Source organism: Cervus canadensis, chromosome 5, assembly GCF_019320065.1.
Source record: "Cervus canadensis isolate Bull #8, Minnesota chromosome 5, ASM1932006v1, whole genome shotgun sequence".
Taxonomy (NCBI): domain Eukaryota; kingdom Metazoa; phylum Chordata; class Mammalia; order Artiodactyla; family Cervidae; genus Cervus; species Cervus canadensis.
In genome coordinates, this window is record NC_057390.1 from 35133027 (window position 1) to 35157928 (window position 24902).

A 24902-nucleotide genomic window follows, 5' to 3' on the forward strand; every position below is an offset into this window, starting at 1 on the left:
GGAAAAGATATTTTTCAATTCAGAGTTAACAGTATCTTTTACTGTTTACAGTTAAATAACTTTTGCCACTAACGTATTCATCTTAAAATAACCAAGTATGCCACATTAAGCATAAAAAGCATTCCTTAAATGACTGAAGAACTGAAGAATTTCTAATTGCAGGAAATAAAGATTAATATAAATACATTCACATATTTATTAGTACTTCTAAATGTTTCAAGTGATTAAACTTGTTATATTTGACCATATTTTGACCCAGAAGAAAAAGATTTTTTTTTCTTAATCTATTACCAAAACAAACACACAAACCAACCAACCAACCAAGCAACAATATAACCAGGGTTGCAGGGGGAGGGGGAGAGGAGGAAAAGGCTAGCATTCACCTTACCAAGTTGAACAACCCTGGGAATATAGGACTAAAATATAATAATAAAGGTCTTGAAACTATCTGTTTCAAGATGATCTTTTTCAAGAAACAGCACAGATTCATAATGTATGCAAATATCAAGTCACTGTGTCACATACTCAAAACTAACATAGTATTATTCATCAACTATATTTGAATTTAAAAAAGAATCAGCACAGTCCTAAAGTAGACTATCCAGTTACACCAGGAGCATGTCTTTCTGCTGAAATGAAATCCACACTCATAACTATTGAGACCATAATGCCACTGCAAAATACCAACAAAATTTTCAAACTTCTAACAGTAATTAGCATTAACTTTTAATTATATTAAATATTCATATTTAACACAAAATGAAGTTGTCAATATAAACAAGTGTGTGAGCAACTAAAATAAGCCTGATACCAATCACTATCTAATCCTGTGGCCCCTAAAGCCCAAGTTCCAACTCACGACTTAAAAAAGATAGTAAATATCCAAACGTTTTTGCTTTTATTGAATATCAGAAAGAAAATGGGATTTCCCCTCTGTTTAATATTAAAATAACAACCAAAAAAGAAAAGCTTGAAAGTTTCTTTTCTTTTAATCTTACAATGAAATTTACTATCTAAACTTCTGGGTTTCCCTGGTGGCTCAGTGGTAAAGAATCTGCCTGCCAATGCAGAAAATACAGGTTCAATCCCAGATCTGGGGAGACCCCATATGATCTGGAGCAATTAAGCCCATGTGCCACAATTCTTTAGCCTGTGCTCTAAAGTCCGGGAGCCACAACTACTGAAGCCCAAAGTGCCCTAAAATCTATGCCCCGCAACAAGAGAAGCCACCAAGTGAGAAGCCCATGCACTGTAGCTGGAGAGTAGCCCCCACAGCTATGAAGACCCAGCACAGGCAAAAATAAATATTAAATAATTTAAGAGCTAAACTTCTCAACCATTCTGTCTTTTCAACAAAAACAGCCAACTAAGCAGTGTAACCAGGGAGAAAATAGCAAACACAGAACAATATCAAGTATCACATGCAGAATAATTCAAAAAGGAGATAACTGCAGAAGCAATATGAATGAAAACTTAAGAGAATTATGGTATAAAAGTTGTTCTAATACTCTTATTTGAAAGATGACATCAAAATCCAAATATGTAGACTGTAGTTTTATTTCTCTTCAATGATGTTGGAAAAATAATCCTTTATGCTTCTCTCCCTTCACTAAAATTACTTTGTCAACAAGCTTTGTGTTCAGTGTAATGTTTTATATGAACACTGACAATAAATGCATTAATACTGAGCATATGCCCAACTCTGCTTTCAAATCTCACCTTTATCAATTTGACTTGGGAAAGTTCTTTTACCCATGACTCTGGTTCTCAGTCTGTAAAACTATTACAGACATTCTGAATCTCTTGAAACTCTAACTGTCCCCCTACTTAGAGTATAACTGACCTACAACACTGTTAGTTCCAGTACATAACATAGTGATTTGATATTTCTATACATTACAAAACGATCATTATAATCAAAACTCTGAACTTCTGACCCTTACTTTAAAGGTCCATTATTTAACGAGATTTATAAATGGTACGTTATAACTACATTCTGAGTCTGAGAAACACAAGTTTACTGCATCAGAAAATATCCAAGAATCAAATGAGCAACTAAGTCACTAATTTAGACTTATGCGGTTATGCAGAATTTCTGTACGGTTAACCCCCAATTTTTTTTATTTAATTATTTTTTTTTTTGGTTAACCCAAAATGTATAGGAACTATATAAAACAAACATAATGTACTACAAACCATCATGGCAGTGATCCATATTACAGCATGTCCTATGTCATAAGCATTTGTTAAAAATCTTGGAACTAACACTTGACTGCTTCCCACTGGGAGGTTCAAGCTTCTCAGAATTCTTGTAAATACCTTTAAAAAGAAAAAAGAATTAAGGATAACCATTGACAGATATAGAAAAAGGAGTACATCAAGGCTGTATATTGTCACCCTGCTTATTTAACTTATATGCAGAGTACATCCTGAGATACGCTGGGCTGGAAGAAGCACAAGCTGGAATCAAGATTGCCAGGAGAAATATCAATAACCTCAGATATGCAGATGACACCACCTTTATGGCAGGAGGTGAAGAGGAACTAAAAAGTCTCTTGATGAAAGTGAAAGAGGAGAGTGAAAAAGTTGGCTTAAAACTCAACATTCAGAAAACTAAGATCATGGCATCTGGTCCCATCACCTCATGGGAAATAGATGGGGAAAAAGTGGAAACAGCGTCAGACTATTTTTTGGGGCTCCAAAATCACTGCGGATGGTGACTGCAGCCATGAAATTAAAAGACGCTTACTCCTTAGAAGGAAAGTTATGACCAGTCTAGATAGCATATTAAAAAGCAGAGACATTACTTTGCCAACAAAGGATCATCTGGTCAAGGCTATGGTTTTTCCAGTGGTCATGTATGGATGTGAGAGTCGGACTGTGAAGAAAGCTGAGTGCCGAAAAATTGATGCTTTTGAACTGTGGTGCTGGAGAAGACTCTTGAGAGTCCCTTGGACTGCAGGGGGATCCAACCAGTCCATCCTAAAGGAGATCAGTCCTGGGTGTTCATTGGAAGGACTGATGCTGAAGCTGAAACTCCAGTACTTTGGCCATCTCATGCGAAGAGTTGACTCACTGGAAAAGACCCTGATGCTGGGAGGGATTGGGGGCAGGAAGAGAAGGGGACAACAGAGGATGAGATGGCTGGATGGCATCACCGACTCAATGGACATGAGTTTGGGTAAACTCCGGGAGTTGGTGATGGACAGGGAGGCCTGGCGTGCTGCAGTCCATGGGGTCACAAAGAGTCGGACACTACTGAGTGACTGAACTGAACTGATTGACAGATAGCAAGTAACTCGTTCATTAAATAACCTACGTGTTATATATTGGTGTTACGGTATATATTCTCATTTGATTGGTTTTTATGACATACTGTTTGGCAATTTGCTTTATTCCTTAGGAATTCATATAAATAACTTCATACCTTTTTAAAATGATACTCTGAGGTCACAGGCATGCAGTTATGAAGCACTCATATTCAGGTATCCCAAAACAGGCCAGTGGCACACAGTTAATCATAAAAAGGCAAACAGTAGGTAACTGTAGTTCAATGTGAAATATTCTGACTACTTTTTGCCTCTCTAAATGCACACAATATTATTCTTCCTATGCTTTCATTCCAAGCCAAGGATGCACAAAACAAATATTTTCTAGCTGATTTCTCTACCTCTTAAAATTTTAAGACTTGATTTCCCCCTAAGAATCTGCATTTTAATCAGTCATGTAATGTATTACTACAATTAGATTTATATTTAAAACATAATTAAATGTCAAATATGGGGGCTAAAGGTGGGAGAAATTTACTTCGCCATCTTAGTTTCTACTGGCTGGCAACAGAGGAAGGCAGCACAAACAAAGGCAATCAGAGCATTTGCCTTCCGCTGCTCCCCAGCCCTGCTCTAGTCAGCACGCGCATCAGAACCAATCACAGCCCGACCACAGTCCTCCGGAAGCTCCACAGGTGATTCTCCTGCATGGTAAACAAAACCCAAGATGCAACACACCTAGAGACATTTTCCAGCTTTATTTACTCTAGGAAAGTATACAATGTGATTTTAAAAGTGGGGAATACTCTAGAAGAACAATATAGTATAAAAAATTCACTGGAAGGGATCAGTGTATGACACCTTGAATAATATTCTTAGTACTTTATAAATCACTCACTCTGAAACTTAGAGAATTCATGCCCTGCATTGGTAAGACAAAACATTTATGATAGCTTGATATGATCCAATTACTTTCTGAAAATAAATGACCCATCCTTATAAATTACTTATGTTTACTAACAGTCAAAAAATACTTTCTGTGGTGCTAGAAATCAGCAACCACACACACTTCTTAAAGATATAAAGATGATGTCAGTGCTACCGTGTTTGTTCAAATGTTCTTAATTACCTTTGGTACATATGGATCCCAATCTATGTATCCTATATTATCTGTAGCCAATCGAGCAAAGAGATTTACAAGTTGCTGAAAGTAAACAAAAAAGAAAGACAGTTAAGTAAATACATTTGTTGTTTTTAGGGGTCACAGTCACACCCTTTATCCATTTGTTCTTTTCAGAACAATCATTATTGGCACAACTGAATTTAATATTTATATCTCAGTCTTTTCAAATCTCCAAATTTAGGTCCTGATTCTCGTCACCCATATAAAATCAAATGCAGTTGAAATGCTTATTTTTAAAAAAGGAGATGACAAAGCATCATCCACAGTGCAAACAGATAAAAGAAATTTTTAATCAAATACACACAGAAAACACCCAGCAGGGGTCCAGCACCACACAAACGGGGGGTACAACAGGGCCTTCCTCTTCATGTATTTCACAGTACATGCATACACTTCCAGAGAGTGATAAAACCAAAATAAAGAAATGTCTAGTTGTCTTAGAATACAGCAAATACAATTTTAAAAAACTGATTACAACATCGCTAACAGCCAATTTTAAGGAAATGAGAAGGGGACAACAAAGGATGAGATGGTTGGACGGCATCACCAACTTGATGGACATGAAATGAGCAAGCTCCAGGAGTTGGTGATGGACAGAGAGGCCTGGCCTGCTGCAGTCCACGGGGGTGCAGAGTCAGACACGGCGGAGCAACTAAACTGAACTGAAGGAACTGAAGCTACTTATCAAATGATCTGATAGTGACTTCCAAACTAAAATGCATATAGGAAAAAGATGAGATACTCACCCCCTCCCACTGTGGGAGATTTTGCACTGAAACCCAAAGGCCAATTAATTCATCAAACCAAAGTCTGAAGAAGAAAAATGTTATGAATAGCAAGTGATTTACAGAAAGTGGTTTAAAGCCAGATATCCTTTGTATTTTTTTTAATCTACTATTCTTACTGATAACTACCACGACCTAGAAAAAATAACACTGAAAGTTACAAACTTAATGGAACAAAAGATTACTTTCATCTGAATATTCCCTTTCCAATTTATTTAAGCTAAAAGGAATAACCTCATCAAATTTCTACTTCATTGCTAAATAACTGTCTATCCCTATCTAGAAGCTTCTCCTTCCTTTCCATGCCCTTCTCCTTGAATGCTTTCCTTTTACTACCTGTTCCTGCAACTCTCCCTTACTCTCTTCACTTTAATAGGCCAATTAGTAATTACACCATTAACTAGCACTACAGTAACAGTTTCATAAAAGAAATGAGCCACAAGTGTTAGGAGCAATTAAAGTGGCAAAAAATATCTCAAAGTAAAGAAAGTGAAGAGAATACAGGGGCAAAAACACACTTGAATATTAACCAATTTTCACAAATGTCAAAGAAATTAAGTTTTTAGAAGTTTGTAATTAAAACCAAAATTTTATAAATATATAGCCAGATACAAAATTTCTGACAGAAATTTGACAGATATAAAAGATGTGACATCTCACTATGGAAAACATGCTGGGAGAGGTGGAGGGAGGGCTAAGCATAATAATCCTCCCACCCATAATACCGTGATACGTACTATTATCATTCTAGTTCTTTTTCACACCTGTTACTTTTTTCATAAAAGTACAATCTAAGTATTTTTCATTCTAGGGTTTATTATATACCTGCAGTTATGAGAGAGAGAGACTCAAGAAAATCTATACTACATGATGAGGGTTAAAATCGAGGTTTAGAAAAACATTTTTCCCTTCCCTAAACTCTATGCAATGTAACATTTCCATCACTGCCTATTTATTGAAATTTTCAGTTCCTTTTTGCAGTTATCATTCTTTCTCTCCCAATATCTTTTCAAAGCCCACATCTTGAGTGGCTTGATATATAAGTGCCTTATTTTCTCTTTATCTGCAAAACGATATTTAACTATTTTAGTTTTCACACGCACTTCAAGTTTAAGAAACATAATGCCTGAGTTGGTAATTTCTTTTTTACTTATTACTGTACTAGTCTGCCTACATACATACATATATGTATATGTGTATTTGTGCACATATACATATATGCATTCCCTACTATATTCTAGAATCTATCAATACACACACAAACACACACACACACACATACACACACATACATATATATACTTACTTAAAACCTTTATGATGAAGTTCTGGAGGAAGGGAGGTAGGAAGAAATATTTCAAAATAAGTGATGGCCTTTTGCATTGTTACATCAAAAGGACACATTAAAGGCCGCCATTCTTCTAGCATCTCAGCTGTGGCATCTGCTGGAAAATACCTAATAAAAAAGAAAGTTTTCATGTATCTGATCATTGACTAAAAGCTCTACATTATATGACTGACAAAAAGGGGGAGAAGGGGAATGTACTCATAAGATAATATCACACACTACCAATGTCAAGTTAGGTGGCAAGAAACACATTTTTCCAATTCTAAAATAAACAGCCTGTCACATTTAGGTTAGATAAGGTAAATTTTCTTGTCTTTGGACCTAGAAAAATGCTATAAAGCTGATAAATCTCAGATAAAATACAAAGTCATTCAAATCACCTAAACATGTCATTCAAAACACCTAAAACATGATTGCTGTTATTTTTTTCTTCCCGTGTGCTGTATAATAGCAATAGAAAAAAAGAAGAAAAAAAAAATCCTGTCACAGGGAACCCAGTCTATATAAGAAACAGATAATCAACAAAGTGAGAAAGAGAATCAGCCCAGGAACTTCTTGGCACCTTAGGAACAAACCACTTACCCTCACTAGACTCTGAGTTCTGCTGTGTACAAGAAATTACTGAGCTAGATGATCTGGTCCTACAGGCTTTAGCATTCTAAAACTCTAAGATATGGGCAGGAGCATCCCTGGGGCACAGAAGATTCAGAAAAATAAAAGTGGAAGTGTATAGACAAACATAAAATGAAGACAAGCGGATAATGAGGACCCATTATCCATTTGGGTATGGAATGGATACCCAAATGGGGAGGCAACTGGGGTTTAAAATAATGACAAGTGTATTAAAATTTCTGATGTGAATATGGGTGAAAAAAAGGAAACCCTTTCAAATACACTTGGAGGTTTGGCCTATACCTTAATCTTATTATAACTCTATATCTCTGTGTTACTAGAATCACACTTCATTGCCTATCTTCAAAGATCTCACACACTGAATCCTCTTCCTAGTTTTTCATAGTCAACTGTCAGCCAAATAACTCAGAATAAAAGCCTGGCATTCTACAAATTATCTAAGAACCTAAAAACCAGTAAATACCTCAGTGATGATCAAAGTTCACAAAATGATAATGCTCACTAGTAGCTTATCGAATAACTTAGGTTAGTTCTTAAGCTTCTTAAAAAGGAGACATTCTAGATCTTAAAAATACATTTGTCCAAGACTGAGTAGTATAGTAGGTCAGCAACAATATCTGATCTATAAACTAATTTCAACTCTTATAATAAGCACATGATAAATATACAAATTTTCATTCAAAAGAATTCACTGCATTCATAGCAGAAGTACGTCTTAGAACGGCCTGATAAATAAGAATGAAAAAATAGTTCAAGACCATACATCTAGACTTTAACTAAACTAAATTCTATCCACATTTATCTTTAAACATCAGAATATGGGATATTCAAAGTCAAACATTCTACTGAAATGGGGGGGGAGGGAAACGTATGGGCCATCTTCTTATTATTCATTTTTATATAATACCTACAAGGCTCATTTTGGAAAATAATTTTGACTTGAGTAACAATACTCTAGGGATATCTTTCAAATGAAGCCAGTTATACACACATTATTGCATTCTTACTTTCTAATGGGTGACTGACACCCACACCACTTAAACATTTCTAAATTTATAAATGAAATCTGAAAAGTTCAGTTCAAGAGTTGGAAATAATATTGCGCTCAGTGACTAACATCACAACGTCAGACACTATTTATATCTTTAATTTCCTTTTCAAGGCATACTAAAGAGGACAAGTCCACAGAAACAATAAGAGGATTTATAAATTGAGAAGCTACTTACGGTCGGCAGCTCTTCACGAGTGTTTTGAGAACATTTTCTACAGAACTGGGGGGAAAAAGCCATTTGGTAAATTAGGTTGGTATATTTTAAGAACAGATATAATTCAATTAATAAATATTTCTAAGATACACAGTTAGATATTATCTGTGTACACACAATAACTAATCCTTCTCTTTCATACACATAAAAGTCTAATGATTACCTAAATGCTGTAATCTACTCTTTCCTTTGTCTTCATTTTGTTCACTCTATACAAGGAACAAAAGGCAAGAAAACTGGAAAAGGGGCAAATCATCTTCAATCTTTACAAAGTGGGCAGCAATGACCATACTTCTCAACACATCAAGAAGTATGTTCAGAGGCTTCAAACAAACAGCAAAGTCTAGAGTGCCTCTATCAGTAACTGCTGGAGACTAGTTTTCTGTATCCTACTCGTGAGAGTTTTACAACCCTCCAAGGCACTTTATTGCCAGGAACAATTATCAAAATAACAACAGCCACCTTTTTGACCAGCTACTTAAAAAGTTAGCTGATGAATATTAAAAGCTGTAATTTATTTTCCAACTTGTAGGTGGTTCAAGTGACTTTAGTAAAGCAAAATAAACACTGGTATATGAACTTATAATAAACACTTCTACTTTAATGAAAAGCCTAGTGTGTACTGGTTTAAACACACATCACTAGAATGGAATACTTAAAATATTAACCAGGCCACAGTCAAAAGAGGTTAAATACAAATCAACAAAACAAAGAGTGATTTCAAATTGGAATTTTAAAATAAATGTGTGCCTACTTATAGTATGATATGTACAAGTAAAAATAAAACTAGTCTCTACATCTCAAGAGAAAAAATTACGGGAGAAAGAGGTAACTTTTAGGCAGTGCTTCCACCTGACACTTTTTCATTAAGCTTCTTGGAATTCTTAAGTCCAGAAGTCTATCCAATGTCTCTGAAAGCATAAGAACTAATCTTAAATTCTTAAGGAAATTCTAAGGAATAACACAAACCAAACTCAGCACAAATAATCAATGTAGTATATAACCAAGAAAGAAAACTATTAACTTCATTACTTGAAGCAGTAAGAATCCTCTTTAATTTCAGAAGTATTTAGAACAAAACTAACTCTGGGCTACTAACTCATGGGCTACAACTCATGAGGTAATTCTAAAATAAAGAAGATGATCACATGGCTAGAGAGCCATCATGGAGCATTTTCTGATTATCAAAGAGAGATATTAACTTCTCTCACAAAAAAAGCTCACCAATTCAGAAACGGAGTTTAACTGAGGGAACATCTAAGCTTGCCTAGTTGTTGTTGTTGTTTTTTTTTTAAGGTGGCGGGGGTGGGTGGGGGGCGGGTAAACTTCTCTCCAACTACATTTACAACTCCCTGAAGACCACAACTATGATTTTTACTCCTGGGCATTTCTGAAGGGCTTATAACAAGGTTGTGTTTCTTTACATATATATATATATATATTACTAATATATTTATATATTTATTCATTTACAAAGCTCTATAAACCTTTTCTATCAGGGCAACAAAAAAAAGCATGGATCTTCTTTTAGTCTGGACTGAAGACCCCCACTGAGAAACAAATTTTAGAACTCACAGATAAGATGTGAAGGTCCACAAGGTTCCAAACAAAATAAGAGATCAATTTAAATACAGATTTTAAAAAAGGTAATTCTTTAAAAAAAAAAAAATTCTAAAATTGTAAACTCATGATACAAGGAAATAAGCAGATGATCTATAATTCTACCACTTTCTAATGTCTGTTTTCACGTTAACTTTACATTTATTTTTAACTATTTCTGTGGCAGTATTTCTATTTGAGAGTACAACACAGAAAACCTGCTATGCTTACTGGTAACTTTTCTATTCTACCAGCAAACTTTCATATAATATCAAAAATGATTCTAGAAAGTCAGTCACAAAAGGCTGCATAGCTATGCTTTCTCCAGTTCCTTTCACGCTTCAGAAGAACAGGTGGTTAATTATACGACTTGATAGTTGTCACTTCACTCACTAGAGGAATGGGGTGTGTGGGAATGTGATTCAGTTCATCTAAATGAAGTCAATTTCAACCCCTTCTTATATATTAGCCTGTGCCATTGGAGTTATGCTCTTTATCCAGAAAAGGGTACAATCTCTCTAACCTGTGATATCTGTATAGTGACCTTTTGTGATTCTTGTAATCTCTCAAGATGAAGGGAACAATGTTTCTGTTTAAAAATAAAATAAAAGGTTAAGGCTAGATGCTACTAGATTATATTTCACTAATTTTTAGAGGGAGTGAATAATCACTAAAGTTTTCCCAACTGTTGGAAATTTCTAATGTTAAAGTGACAACAATTCAAAACACTTTTTCTTTTTTTTAATATATCAAAAGGGATCTAACAGAGGAACTAAGCTTTGGGTAGGTTTTCTCAAACCCTCTTCCCTCTTAGTAAAGGCATGTTAGGTTGGAAAGAAAGCCACAGTATATCATGTAATGAATGGTTCACAGCTTGGGCTCAGAGTCAGATTTGAATGTGAACACTTGTCCAACTATTTACTAGGAGAGAAATATTATATAGCCTCATATCTATATAAGAGCAGTAATACCTACCTCTCATTAGGCTGTTACAAAATTAAACAAGATAATGTAAAGAAAGCAGTTACCTGGCCCAGAATTAAACACAATAAATGTTAACTATAATTATTTCATATTTAGCCAAAATAAATTATATTTTCAGTCGCCTTAAGAACTAAAATTTTATACTAATTTTGCTTTTACACTTGTTTTACTGCCTCTGAGTAGCTATTAATTTATATTTAGGAAATGGCATCAAAATTGGAAAGTCCTCCCCCAACTGCCACCCTATTTATCAGGGCAGAAAGTAAGTTCCTGTCCCAATTCTTGAGTTCTTGCCCCAGTTTCAACAAATGATTCTGTGTGAATTTTCCTCTTTGGGAAGCAAGTTCCTTATGAGTCCTTATGTTAATAAAGTAAATGCCAAATATGTAGCAGAGAAGCCTGAGGAAAGCCAAAAGCCTTGGCCTCCAGTTACTGAGATAGTGGACTTATATAAACCTGGAGGTTATGCTTCCTACCTCTTTTTCAGGACAATGTTCATGTCTAAATCAAAGAAATGTACAGCAAATGATACAGTCAAGATGACAGCAGTATGGACTGCCCATGGCCAGAGGAACATTCAGCTTCACTTCACAATTCTTAAGCTAAAAATTAGCTTCAGAGTAATCAGACCGGCTTTTCTATAAATGAACTAGGAAACTGTAACCCTGGTATATTCTACATACCTCTCCTTCAACCTCCCTGTAACTTAATACATCCAATGTTTCCTGTTTTTCCTAAATCAAACAAATCTACCATCAGTTAGTCAAACACTATCCATCTCAAAGCTGATCTTTTAAAATCTAACACTGCTTATCAGCAAGCAGTCATTTATCACAGCCACTTCACACAAAACTTTCTTGTTCATTTGCCAAGTCGTATCCGACTCTTTGTGACCCCATGACTGCAGCACGCCAGGCCTCCCTGTTCATCACCGTCTCTCAGAGTTTGCCTAAGTTTATGTCCATTGAATCGGTGAAGTCATCCAACCATATCATCATCTGTCGCCCTCTTCTTTCCTTACTGTGTTGCCTACATTTGTAACTTGTAATACGCTACTCCAATTAAGTGCATGGAACACTGTTTCATGACATAAAACCATGACCCAAAGATTCAAATGCTTCTTTTATGAAGTAAACAATAAGCAGCTCTTAAGTTGCTAGTATTAAGTTCACAGCTACCTAGATCTTTCCCAATTTTAATTTTTCTACTGAATAATAATAAACAAAACCCATACAAATTGTTTCTCCAGTAGAAAGTAAAACAGATGAGAGTAAAAAGGGTATTTTGCCCCTGAGGCAAAAAGAAAGGAGGACAGAGAAAAGAAGCAAAGGACAAGGAGGAGGATGGGACAAAGAAGACCAAGGGAAACGAGAAGCAAGTTTATAATCCTTGCTCCAAACAATGGAACCAGCTTCTAAAATCATGTTGAAATGCATGGCATTCTAAGCAGTGGTTTCAGTAAAGACAAATACATAAGGCACAGGAGTTTAAGACTTGAAAGACAAATAGTTAACAAATGAAGTAACCTTTCACTTTTGTTACTAAAATAGTATTCTAAAAATAGTTATGAACACATGCAGTCAGCTGACACAACTGTTTCAAAATGTGTCAGAATACATCTAAGACAAAAGTACTCAAAACAAAATACTAATTCCAAATGCATGCCATATTAAAGGGTTCTTTACAAAATTGTCTGAAATAAAATGTTTATAAAAAGTCACACTTCTACCCCTTGGTTATGAACACTTGCTATTCTACTGTATTATTGATAAATAGAATCTTAAGTGGAAACTACATTTTTAAATGTTTTCAGTGACCCCTATTTTAGAAATTCAGTGGACAGAGACTAGCTGTGAGGAACAAAAAGTACTGTTGTCTGGCTCTCCAAATAGTATCTCTAATATCTCTGCATAAGAACCAAGACCATTAGATTCCTCTGGTATTAAAAATCAAGGCAAATGTGATGAAGAAAGTCCAAGAACCAAAGAATTCAAAAATCTTTCAAAGTTAATTGTTATAACTATATACAGTGTGACCTGAATGGAAATATGGTAACAGGTTCTCCTTTGCAGAGAAGTAAAATATGATAGTAACAGTAAAAAATTACAAGAATGAGAGACAATGAATAAAGAATTAATTATAGTCCTGAAAAACTGTTTTAAGTATAATTTTTCTACCTTGTTTTTTTAACAGAAGGCACACTAAGTTTCAAATTTTGTCCTACAGTGCAGCCTCTCACCAAGAAAGTGCCCCCTCAAAAGCAGTTCCCAGTATTCTTTCTGATTCCTTAAAACTGGAACAGTAATCACCAGTTTTAAACAGAGGCCGCATCGACAGAGCTGCACGTCGCAGCGTGGGCTCCTTCAGTGGAAGCATACAGCCGGTGTGTAAGGACTTCAAGCCACTAGGCCAATATAGCTCATCTTCTTGGAGCATCAACTTTAGTCAAGAGATACTAGGGAAGAAATTTTTACTTATAGAAACATGACTTAATAAGCTTAATAAAAATATGAATGTTTAAGATAAAATGTAAAAATTCCAAGAAATTTCTCATACCATACCTCTCAGAAACCTCTTTGGAGAAAGGGCAGGAGGTATTAAGTGGACAGTCTGAGATGCACAGAATAGGAAGAATACTGGTTTGGAAACTAAAAGACCTACATCTCACAGAATTAAAAACAGAAAAAAAAGAAAGTGCTGGGCTAGTGATAAGAAAACAGGAAGGGCTGATTAATGAGGCAGGAAACTTTAACTTGCATGGAAGCAAGAAAAGAGAAAACATTTCCTTAAGACTTTAACCACATGCAGAGAGCATTCTGGAAAAGTAAGGGATATTTTTGACTATCACAATTAGTAGGGAGGACTCATTGAAACTTTAGTGCTTAAAAGCCAGGTATACCAGGTATCTGGCAATTCACGGACCAGCCAAGCTCAACAAAAAATTATTATTGCAAGACTTTCTAATATCTCAATACATGGTCATACAGATTAAAACTTTTTGAACATAAAATATAACTGTTATAACATTAACTATTTTTCACAGTTTTAATAGACATCAAACCTCTAGGAATACAACTAACATATAAATTGAAGGAAGGCTGTACTTTGTTTTGCTGAAAATTTTACCTAGGGTTATTCATGATTTCTAAAGAAAAAAATTAGAGCATAATAGCAATTCTGCTGCCACATCTGATTTGCCAAAACTAAATCCTTGAGCTATATATATAGATTTGCATATAAATATGTAACTAATAATGATGATTATTTTAAGTCTCAGAACCAAATATCACTGGCAATTAGTGATACACAAAAAATGAGGATGTCACAGAACTTCATTAATAATTTTGTTGTTGAACTATTTCATGTTTTTTTGGGACTGTCATCCTTTTTGGGTAGGGCACAAAAAGCTATTCATGTTGTAAAAATTACACACTGACATTATTTATGCTGGCAGAAGTCAACTGCACAAATTTTATATGGTTTCATATACTAATCTGTCTTTTCCTAATTCATCCTTTGCCTCTATTTCTTTCACATGTAATAATGTTCAAAAATAATGTTTGGAAATACTAGTAACTATCCCACATAATTACATAAAGAATTACTGTGACACTATGTTATAAATAGGGGCTTCGCTGGGGGTTCAAACCGTGAAGAATGTGCCTGCAATGTGAGAGATTGGAGTTTGATCCCTGGATTGAGAAGATCCCCTGGAGAAGGGAATGACTACCCACTCCAGTATTCCTGCCTGGAGAATTCCGTGGACAGAGGAGCCTGGTAGGCTAGTCTATGGTAGGCTAGTCTATGGGGTCACAAAGAGTCGGACATGACTGAGCAACTAACACTCTTTTTTTCACTATGTTATAAATAAGGTCAGCTCACCTGCAAGAGTATCTTACTTCCTTTTTTCCCAGTCAGTAGTCTGAAGTTATTTCTCTCTCTCTCATCAGATGTATGACCTGTTATTTTGTATCTTAGTACTAGATTTTATTTTAATGTTCACTAAAAATACTGCTCTTACGTTTTCTTGTACTTCTGATACAGAATGTGTTTTGACCTTTTTTACTTATAAATTCAAACTTACTCATTATAAAGATGTAAAATCTAAATACTGTACTGTTTTACAGTGTAATAGCACATGCATGTTTGAAATACAGATTGCTTCAAGTAAACTTTGTTGTTGTTCAGTTACTAAGTTGTGTCTGACTCTTTGCAACCCATGGACTGTAGCACATTGGCTCCTCTGTCCTCCACTATCTCCCAGAGTTTGCTCAAATGCATGTCCATTGAGTCGGTGATGTTATTCAACCATCTCATCCTCTGCCACCTTCTTCTTTTGCCTTCAATCTTTCCCACCATCAGGGTCTTTTCCAATGAGTTGGCTCTTTGCATCAGGTAGCCAAAGTACTGGAGCTTCAGCTTCAGCATCAGACCTTCCAAAGAATATTCAGGACTGATTTCCCTTAGGATTGACTAATTTGATCTTTGCTGTCCAAGGGATTCTCAAAGAGTCTTCTCCAGCACCACAATTCAAAAGCACCAATTTTTGACACTCAGCCTTCTTTATGTTTCAACTCTCACATCTGTACATAACTACTGGAAATATCATACCTTTGACTAGATGGACCTTTTTCGGCAAAGTAATGTCTCTGCTTCTTAATATGCTGTCTAGGTTTGTCATAGCTTTCTTTCCAAGGAGCAAGTGTCTTTTAATCTTATGGCTGCAGTCACCATCTGCAGTGATTTTGGAGCCCAATAAGATAAAGTCTGTCATTGCTTCCACTTTTTTCCCATTTAACTGAGATATCTTTTCCTTTATTTCTTTTCCCATTATTTCTTTTTTGGTTAAAACATTATTTATATTTTTGAGTGTAGAAAGGTCATATTATTTATGAATTTCACTTTGGAATAGTTATCTATAGACTACAACAGGAGTTGCTGAGTCTATCTGAGTTAAGAGTCATGGCTTTAAACCAAGCAATTATTTCAGTAAAGACACGTCTCTTCAAAACATCAAGAACAGTTGAGGTGAAACTTTTAAGGAAGCTTTCCATAACAGCAGGGATAATGTGAAGTTAAGGAAATAACTTGGTAATTAGTATCAAGATGAATGGGAAGAACTACAAACAATAACTATCACTAACAGTTATAAGCTTTAACAAAATTTCCAGGAAAACCGTGGCACTGATGAAAAGGAAAGCCACAGGTATTCATGAATAACCATATGATACTTAAAAAATAGAAAAAGTGGCTGCCTCTGCAAAGTAACACCTGTCAGGACAGGACGTATGACACTTGGTTATAAAGAAACAAGTAAAAGAACTACTGAAAAAGGAGAAATTACTGAAGGAATTGCTTTCTCTCCCGCATTATTTACCAAACACTTTCAGAGGCAGTCAAAAAATCAGTCAGGAAAATTTCAGAAAGATAACTGATTTGAACACAGTTTAAAGGTTCCTAAAATCTATGAAATGGTGATTCTAATCAAAAGTTCAATGAACTCATACTTTATGGTCTAGTCAAGCCAGTCTGTGCCATGTTCCCTCCAGCAGAAATAAAACTCAAAAGTAATCCTTCATGTTAAATTTTGGGTTTTCATAATAAATATTAGTAAAAACACATTTGGACATTTTACCATTTAGTTTTATGACAGGTTTTGCCATTTTTATCACTGAAATGGGTTTCTTTGTTTTAACATATGGAGTCTTCAGGAAATAAATGCCTTCTGACCATTGTATTTGTGACCACTGTCCAAAAAGAGTTAGGGCCTAAGTTCACAATTACCTATATTTATTTATTTACTCTTTTCATTAAATCATTTCACTATTTACCTATGACCTGAATATCTTTTAAAGTCTGCCATTTGCCGTCATTTTCGAAATAAATTCACTTAAGACTGCCGACTTAAATGAAGCCTGATTATTAAATCAACTGACCTGGGTAGGCATGTAAACATGTCTAGGACTGAGAGAAAAAAAACAGAAGTAACTGTTTAAAGATTTAATTTATAAAAGAGAGAAAGGAAAAATAATACAGGCATATAAAATGATGTTCTTCAGGAAATGAGTACATATATATATAACAAACTACTCTAGATAATAAAAGGAAATTGCTATTAAAAGTTGAAGATAAGATTTCCTAAAAATAAACCTCAATTACAAATTCAAGTCAAACATGCAAAGATTAAGAAATTTAAGAGTAGATCACAACTGGACAAATTGTTAACAGTGAAAAATGACACTGTGCAGTCAAGTCTGAAATCACTATTATTCAAAAAAGGACAGATGATCTCACTGTACTCTGTAAAGGATCCGAATAAAATATAAAACATTCCAAAATGAGAGATCTGGAAGAGTCAGGATGTATGCACAAGAAGCCATAAACACCCAGAGATTTATAATCTTGGAATGTCTAAACATTACTAGGAAATTATATAAACCAAGGAGTGCATCTGACCATGTTCTAAGAATAGTCATTCACTGAAACTGATGCTTCTTTAACTGTAAGTGTGTGCGCTCTGCGATGTGGGTCCCCCTGGAATAGGCAAAGCTCCTCTTTTTGAAGCATTCATTTTAGCTGAAGAATTAAAACACACATGGATATAATATGAAGAATGCCAAATGTGCATTACTTTTAGTGACAAAATACTAGATTTCAAACAAAAATGTCTCGTTTTCTTTAGCCAGTATGCTGATGTTAATTGTTAAGAGATACAGTGGTGGGAAATTCTTAAATGCAGTTTCAGATATAAATTCAGTTCAGTTGCTCAGTCGTGTCCAACTCTTTGCAATCCCATGGACTACAGCATGCCAGGCCTCTCTGTCTATCACCAACTCCCAGAGCTTATTCAAACTCAAGTCCATTGAGTCAGTGATGCCACCCAACCATTTCATCCTGTCATCCTCTTCTCCTCCTGCCTTCAATCTTTCCTAGCATCAGGGTCTTCTCCAACGAATCAGTTCTTCACGTGACGAGGCCAAACTATTGGAGTTTCAGCTTCAGCATCAATGAATATTCAGGACTGATTTACTTTAGGATGGACTGGTTGGATCTCCTTGCAGTCCAATGGACTCTGAAGAGTCTTCTCCAACACCAGGGTTCAAAAGCATCAATTCTTTGGCACTCAGTTTTCTTTATAGTCCAACTCTTACACCCATACATGACTACTGGAAAAACCACTGCTTTGACTAGATGGACCTTTGTTGGCAAAGTAATGTCTCTGCTTTTTAATATGCTGTCTAGGTTTGTCATAGCTTTTCTTCCAAGGAGCGTCTTTTAATTTCAAGAGGGCAATAAATTATTTTAGGAGTCAGGTTACATAGAAATGATCACATTAAAATGTATATTTGCTTGCTTATCTCAAGTAATCCAACATTTCTCAACTAAGATCAAGCTCCAAAAGTGCTCTCCCAAAAGTACTTTAAATGGAAATACTTACTTAGGAAACCAATTTAATCCCAGGTGTTCTGTCTTGGAATATAATATTCTTTCCACCATGTCATAAAGTGGTCGCCAAGGTAACTCCAAATCATCTCTTGAAAGAAGTTCCTTTTTCCTAATAAAGAAAGAGTGTTCCCATTACACACACCATACAGGGAAGGCAGTTGTTAAACGCTGCTGTCATCACAGTGGGTTTTGCCTTCCCCCGTCCTCAGCCACTCACTGGGAAAACATGACAGTAGGAAGAACACGCACAGGACTTTTGCTGCTGCTCAAACCTCAAAGGGCACCACGTAAAAAGAGGCATCACACAGCCACTACAGAGAACAGTGTGGAGATTCCTTAAAAACCTGGAAACATTGCTGCCATATGACCCAGCAATCCCACTGCTGGGCATACACACTGAGGAAACCAGAATTGAAAGAGACACGGGTACCCCAATGTTCATCGCAGCACTGTTTACAATAGCCAGGACATGGAAGCAACCTAGATATCCACTGGCAGACGAGTGGATAAGAAAGTTGTGGTACATATACACAATGGAATATTACTCAGCCATTAAAAAGAATGCATTTGAGTCAGTTCTAATGAGGTGGATGAAACTGGAGCCTATTATACAGAGTGAAGTAAGTCAGAAAGAAAAACACCAATGCAGTATATTAACGCATATATAAGGAATTTAGAAAGATGATATGGTAATGATGACCCTATATGTGAGACAGCAAAAGAGACACAGATATAAAGAACAGACTTTTGGACTCTGTGGCAGACAGCGAGGGTGGGGTGATTTGAGATAATAGCACTGAAATGTATATTATCATATGTGAAATAGATGACCAGTCCAAGTTTGATGCATGAAACAGGGCACTCAAAGTCAGTGCACTGGGACAACCCTGAGGGGTGGGATGGGGAGGGAGGGGGGAGGGAGAGAGGGTTCAGGATAGGGGACCTGAACCCTATAGGGACATGGACACCCATGGCTGATTCATGTCAATGTATGGCAAAAACCACTACAATATTTTATTGTAATTAGCCTCCAATTAAAATTAATTAATTAAATTAAAGAATTAAAGAAAAAAAGAGGCATTACAATTTGTGCCACCATTATTGTAGATGAGTTTCATACTTTCCTGTACTATCTATGGAGTATTCCCTGTTTCTGGAATTATGCTGGGTGTCCAGGATAAGGAAAAGAATAAATGATCCCTGTCTTCCCAAGGATCTTACAACTTACATAAGGGAAGATAATTAGTATAAATGAAACAATCAGTGTGTGCTAGAGAAGAGAAGGCTTCATGGAGGAAAAAGAATTTTAATTAAGAGGTTAATTAACACAAGTAGTTTAAACATATGATAAAGTCTTCTGCAATCTTTTTCCAAAATGGTAACCTGGTACTTGGTCTTACCAAAGAACACTTGGCTCTCCTCATTCCCTAAAATCTTGAAGAAACAAAAATATCTTACCAGAAATTACAACAAATGGACTTACTTTAACAAGTTGATCAAGAGACGGGCAAATCCCTGCATCATGCTGATTTCCAGTTTTGGAATTGATACCAGCTCATATAATAACTTGATAAAAAGAACATGATCTTCTTTGCTAAATTTTCTCCCATAAAGTCGAATATATCTGCAAGAGAAAAATTGATACAGACTTTAAAAATAGATATGGTGACACATTTTTGTTCATTGAGGCATTAGTCACATGCCCAAGGTGCAGAAGTAATGTAAATGTCCATCAACAGTTGGATAAAGAAAATATGGTGTGTGTGTGTGTTTGTACACACACATATATATGTGTGTAGGAATATTATTCAGCCTTTAAGAAGGCCATCATATGCTAAAACGTAGATGGACCTTGAGGATATTATGCTAAGTGAAGTAAAACAATAAAAAAAAGTCAAATAGTGGATGATTATCACTTATATGTAATATCTAAAGTAATCAAACTCACAGAAACAGCATGGTGGCTGCCAGGGGCTAGGAAGGCAGAGACAGGGAGATAACAGGGTTTCAGTCATACAAGATGAAAAAGTCCTAGAGATCTGTGGCATAAAAATGTACACACACTTAACAATACCACATTGTACACTTAAAAATTGTTAAGAGGGAGCTTGCTACAATTAAAAAAAACATGTATTGCTACACTTTAATTTCAAATGTCTGATGTTATTTTGTATCCACTCATCATTGTGCAGGAAAGATTTACTCTGGATTTTAATTGAGCGATTACCAAATAAGTATTTTATTGACAAAAAACCTCTAATGATAACTGAATTCTCATCAACCTTTAATGACCTGCTATCCCATTCCTGGGCATGCATCCAGAGAAAAACATGATCTGAAAGGATACACGCACTCCAATGTTCATTGCAGCACTGTTTATAACAGCCAAGACAAGGAAGCAACTTAAATGTTCATCAACAGAGGAATGGTTAAAAGAAGATGTGACACATATATACAATGGAATATTACTCAGCCATTAAAAGGGATGAAGTAATGCTACTGCAGCAACATGGCTGGACCTAGAGAGTGTCATATGAGTGAAGTAAGTCAAATAGAAGAGAAATAGCATATGACACCTCTTATGTGTGGGATTTTTTTTAAAAAATTGATACAAATGAAGTTACTTACAAAACAGAGACTCACAGACTTAAAAAAATGAACTTATGGTTGTGGGGAGGGGGAGGGACAGTCAGGGCCTTTGGGAAGGTCATGAACACACTGCTATATTCAGAACGGATAGCCAAAGGACCTGCTGTATAGGCACCTGGAACTGTGCTCAATGTTATGTGCCAGCCTGGATGGGAGTGGGGTTTGGGGGAGAATGGGTATATGTGTATGTATGGCTGAGTCCCTCTGCTATTCACCTGAAACAACCAAAACATTGTTGATAGGCTATACCCCAATACAAAATAAAAAGTTCAAAGTTTGGGAAAAAAGAAAAGTTGTTACCAAAAAAAAAAAAAAAAAAATTCTAATGACCAGTTTTAACACTGCTGTTTTATTGTTGTGTGGTCTTAATGGGCTTTTTGTCACAATAACCTGAAAAGAATCCCTCTGGACCTTTCCCTTATTAAACAATGCTCATTCAAGATAACAACCTATTTAAGGACTTACTGAAACTACTTTAAAACACCATATCAAAATACAATAAAACAGAACAAAAGAGTACAGAAATAAAAGTTTACTGTTTTAACCGCAAGAATCTTTGATGCATGCTTACTAAGAATTCTGAAACAATACAGCAAGTTATCTAACTTGTACTATTTGTTTCTAGACTCATAACTATAATAAAATTAAATTGCTACAAACAAGTATAGTTTTTAACCTCAAAATTATACATTTCTTTTTTTTTTTTTTTTAACTTTAGAGACTCAATGTAATCAAAAGAGTCAACTATAAGCAAACTGAAGGAAAAGGCATCCCAAAAAGCAAAAATGACCATGGCATAGTTAAGGATTAACTACTTAGAAACCAAACTTAAAACTTAGAACAAATTACTGGATGCTTAAAATCATAAATTCCTTTGAGGAAGACCATTCTACAGACAAATACACAAATCACAGAAAAGAGCATTAATATTCCTTATATGATCTTTAGCACTTTCCCATTAACTATGATCAAATTAAACTCAGGTTTAACTTCTAAAATGAGAATAATTTTCTTTTTTTAGAAAATCCTCAAAATTCTTGGTTCAATAAAAGCACTCTTTATTTTCTCAGGCTGCTGCATATTTATTCAGCTCTTGTCTGTCCATCCAAGGTATAATCCCATGATTTCACCTTAGTACTAGGCAACTAATCAGTATAGGGTGAGCAGCAATGAGACCAGAGATGCTGTTTTACCCTTCAGTGAGTTTCTTAAGCACCTAGGCCAGGGAAAGTAACTGGGCTAATGAAGACAATACACAAAGACCCTAAGCCCAGGGCTGCCAGAGGTACTTCAAACTGCTGAAAAAGCATGGTACAAACTCCTGAAGTCTCCTCCAATTTCACTCTAAATTGAGGAGTAAACGCTAGAATCATCGAAATGCTACTTTCAAACAAAAACAAACCACATCCATAAGAAACAGCATATATTTTAAAGATAAAACAGAAGTGTCCAAAGAAACATCTCTTGATTCCAGTGGCTACCTCAGGCCTTGTCAGGGCTCCAAGTGCCCCTGTGGTTAGGCACTTACTCTCCCCTGTGGCTAAGATATTTCTGTGGAAAAACTGGAGAAACACTGCTGTAAACCATTGAAATAATTTATCTACAAGCCCATCACTTTTGCTGTAGTATATAAATTGTGTAAAAATGAAGGACATAAAACTCATAAACTCCAAAATTCAATACTATGAAGAGACCAACAGGGGAATCCTTAGAGGAGCTGGAACTGCTGACAAAACCAAAAACCTTAGGGGGATTACTCAGACACTTATTTCCCCTGTTAATAGCAAATAGTTCTTCCCAACCAGAAAGTAACTCCTGTCTCAGCATTTCTCAAAACACAGCCCAAGAAGGCTACCTCTGAAAAGCACAGAAGTACTAAAGAAGAAGTTAATAACTGGTCTTCATTAAAATCAGGAACTTCTATTCACAATAAATTACCATGAAAAGTGAAAGCCCAATCAGATATTTGGAACACATATCTCTATCTGACAAAGCACTCACTCAAACTGCGTCAGAACTCCTACAAGTCAATAAGAAATAGCACAAACAAATTAAAAAAAAAAAAATGGGCAAAAGACTCAGGTAGGCACTTCTGGAAAGCCAACATCCAGATGAATAATGAGCATATGAAAAGGCACTCAACATCGTAACTCATCAGTAAATGCAAATAAAAACTACAATAGGGTACCACTCCATACCACCGCACTGGCTGAAATTAAAAAGCCCATAATACCCAGTTTTGGTGAGAATAGGGCAAAACCAGTTTTTACAGCCACTCTGGAAAAACTCCTTGACATCACCTCATAAATGTTCACCAGACATTAGATGTTTTAAAACACACATTCCTGGGCTCTATCTTAAAACTGTATGTGTTAATCACTCAGTTGTGTCCAACTCTTTGAAACCCCATGGAGCCTGCCAGGCTCCTCAGTCCATGGGATTCTCCAGGCAAGAATACTGAAGTGAGCTGCCATTCCCTTTCTCCAGGGAATCTTCCCAATTCAGGGATAGAACCCAAGTCTCCTGCACTGCAGGCAGATTCTTTACCATCTGAGCCACCAGGGAGACCCATCAAACGAGGCCATCAAAAATACTGGGAGTGGTAAATGCAATAAAGTTGCTTCTTTTTTCTTTCTTGAAAAAGGAAATTTTAAAAAATATTCGGAGTGGAGACTGAGAGTCTTCACTTAAAACTACTCTAGTTGTTTATTCTTTATATTTATTCAAAAATTCTACTTTAGACTGTAGACTTTGGCCACCTGATGTGAAGAGCTGACTCATTTGAAAAGACCCTGATGCTGGGAAAGATTGAGGGCAGGAGGAGAAGGGGACGACAGAGGATGAGATGGTTGGATAGCATCACCGACTTGATGGACATGAGTTTGGATGGACTCTGGGAGTTGGTGATGGACAGGGAGGCCTGGCATGCTGCGGTTCACAGGGTCACAAAGAGTTGGACACGACTGAGCTTCTGAACTGAACTAAGAGACAGTCCATTCTCTTTTCCCAAGCACTTTGCACATTAAATTTTAGGACTAAAAATTTCTATTAAAATACTTCAAAACCTTAGTAACAGTCATGACTGAACTTTCAAATAGGATATTTTCTTAAACTATCTAGGATATATAGATGACAAGTCATTAGGTTCCATCCTCCCACAGGAGGAAAAAACAGTAAAATACATAAGTACTTTTCAACTGCTTCCTCTTCACAACCTTATAGTGTTATTAAGTAAAACGCTTTACTTTTTAATCTCAAGTAAAGTCAGTGGCATACCAGGAACAGTCATTATATAATCAAATGTACAATGCTGTCACAGCTTTTTCTACTATACATCCTGAAGATAAGTTTACTATATATTTCTAGAAAATTTAAGTATAAAATTATACAGTACTACTGAAATGAACTAAGAATTAGATCTTAACTAGAGGCTAAAAATAATTGGTTTTCAATACAGGCTTTGTCATTCATCAGTTATTTTTCTTCAAGGCAATCACTGGGTTTCTATGGTTCTAAATATATCCACAAATAAAAGTAAAATTAACATCATTTCAAAGCAACATTAAGACTGTGTTATTATAAAACATATAAGACATTTGGCAAAGAAATTTAATCTTAAGTAAGTGCTTTACTTTGGGTAGTCCTACTTATAAGACAAAAAAATGAAACTTTAACCTGAAATTTTAAAAGCCAGAATTTAAATACTGTCATTGAAAGTACTTAAAAGCATTTGTGGGTGAT

The 24902-nt window shown here is 35.7% G+C and overlaps 1 protein-coding gene across 1 annotated transcript in view; it reads right to left on the minus strand.

Annotated features, from left to right (window-relative positions):
- The window catches only part of PSME4 (proteasome activator subunit 4), a 92196-nt gene that overhangs the window by 51168 nt on the left and 16126 nt on the right, over positions 1 to 24902 (minus strand). The window contains exons 2-8 of the mRNA XM_043468561.1: positions 19996 to 20136; positions 18505 to 18621; positions 8445 to 8489; positions 6544 to 6693; positions 5199 to 5262; positions 4399 to 4473; positions 2197 to 2319 (exon numbers count right to left, since the gene is read on the minus strand). Coding sequence (XP_043324496.1) covers positions 2197 to 2319; positions 4399 to 4473; positions 5199 to 5262; positions 6544 to 6693; positions 8445 to 8489; positions 18505 to 18621; positions 19996 to 20136 — 715 coding nt within the window. The remainder of the gene's footprint in view (positions 1 to 2196; positions 2320 to 4398; positions 4474 to 5198; positions 5263 to 6543; positions 6694 to 8444; positions 8490 to 18504; positions 18622 to 19995; positions 20137 to 24902) is intronic.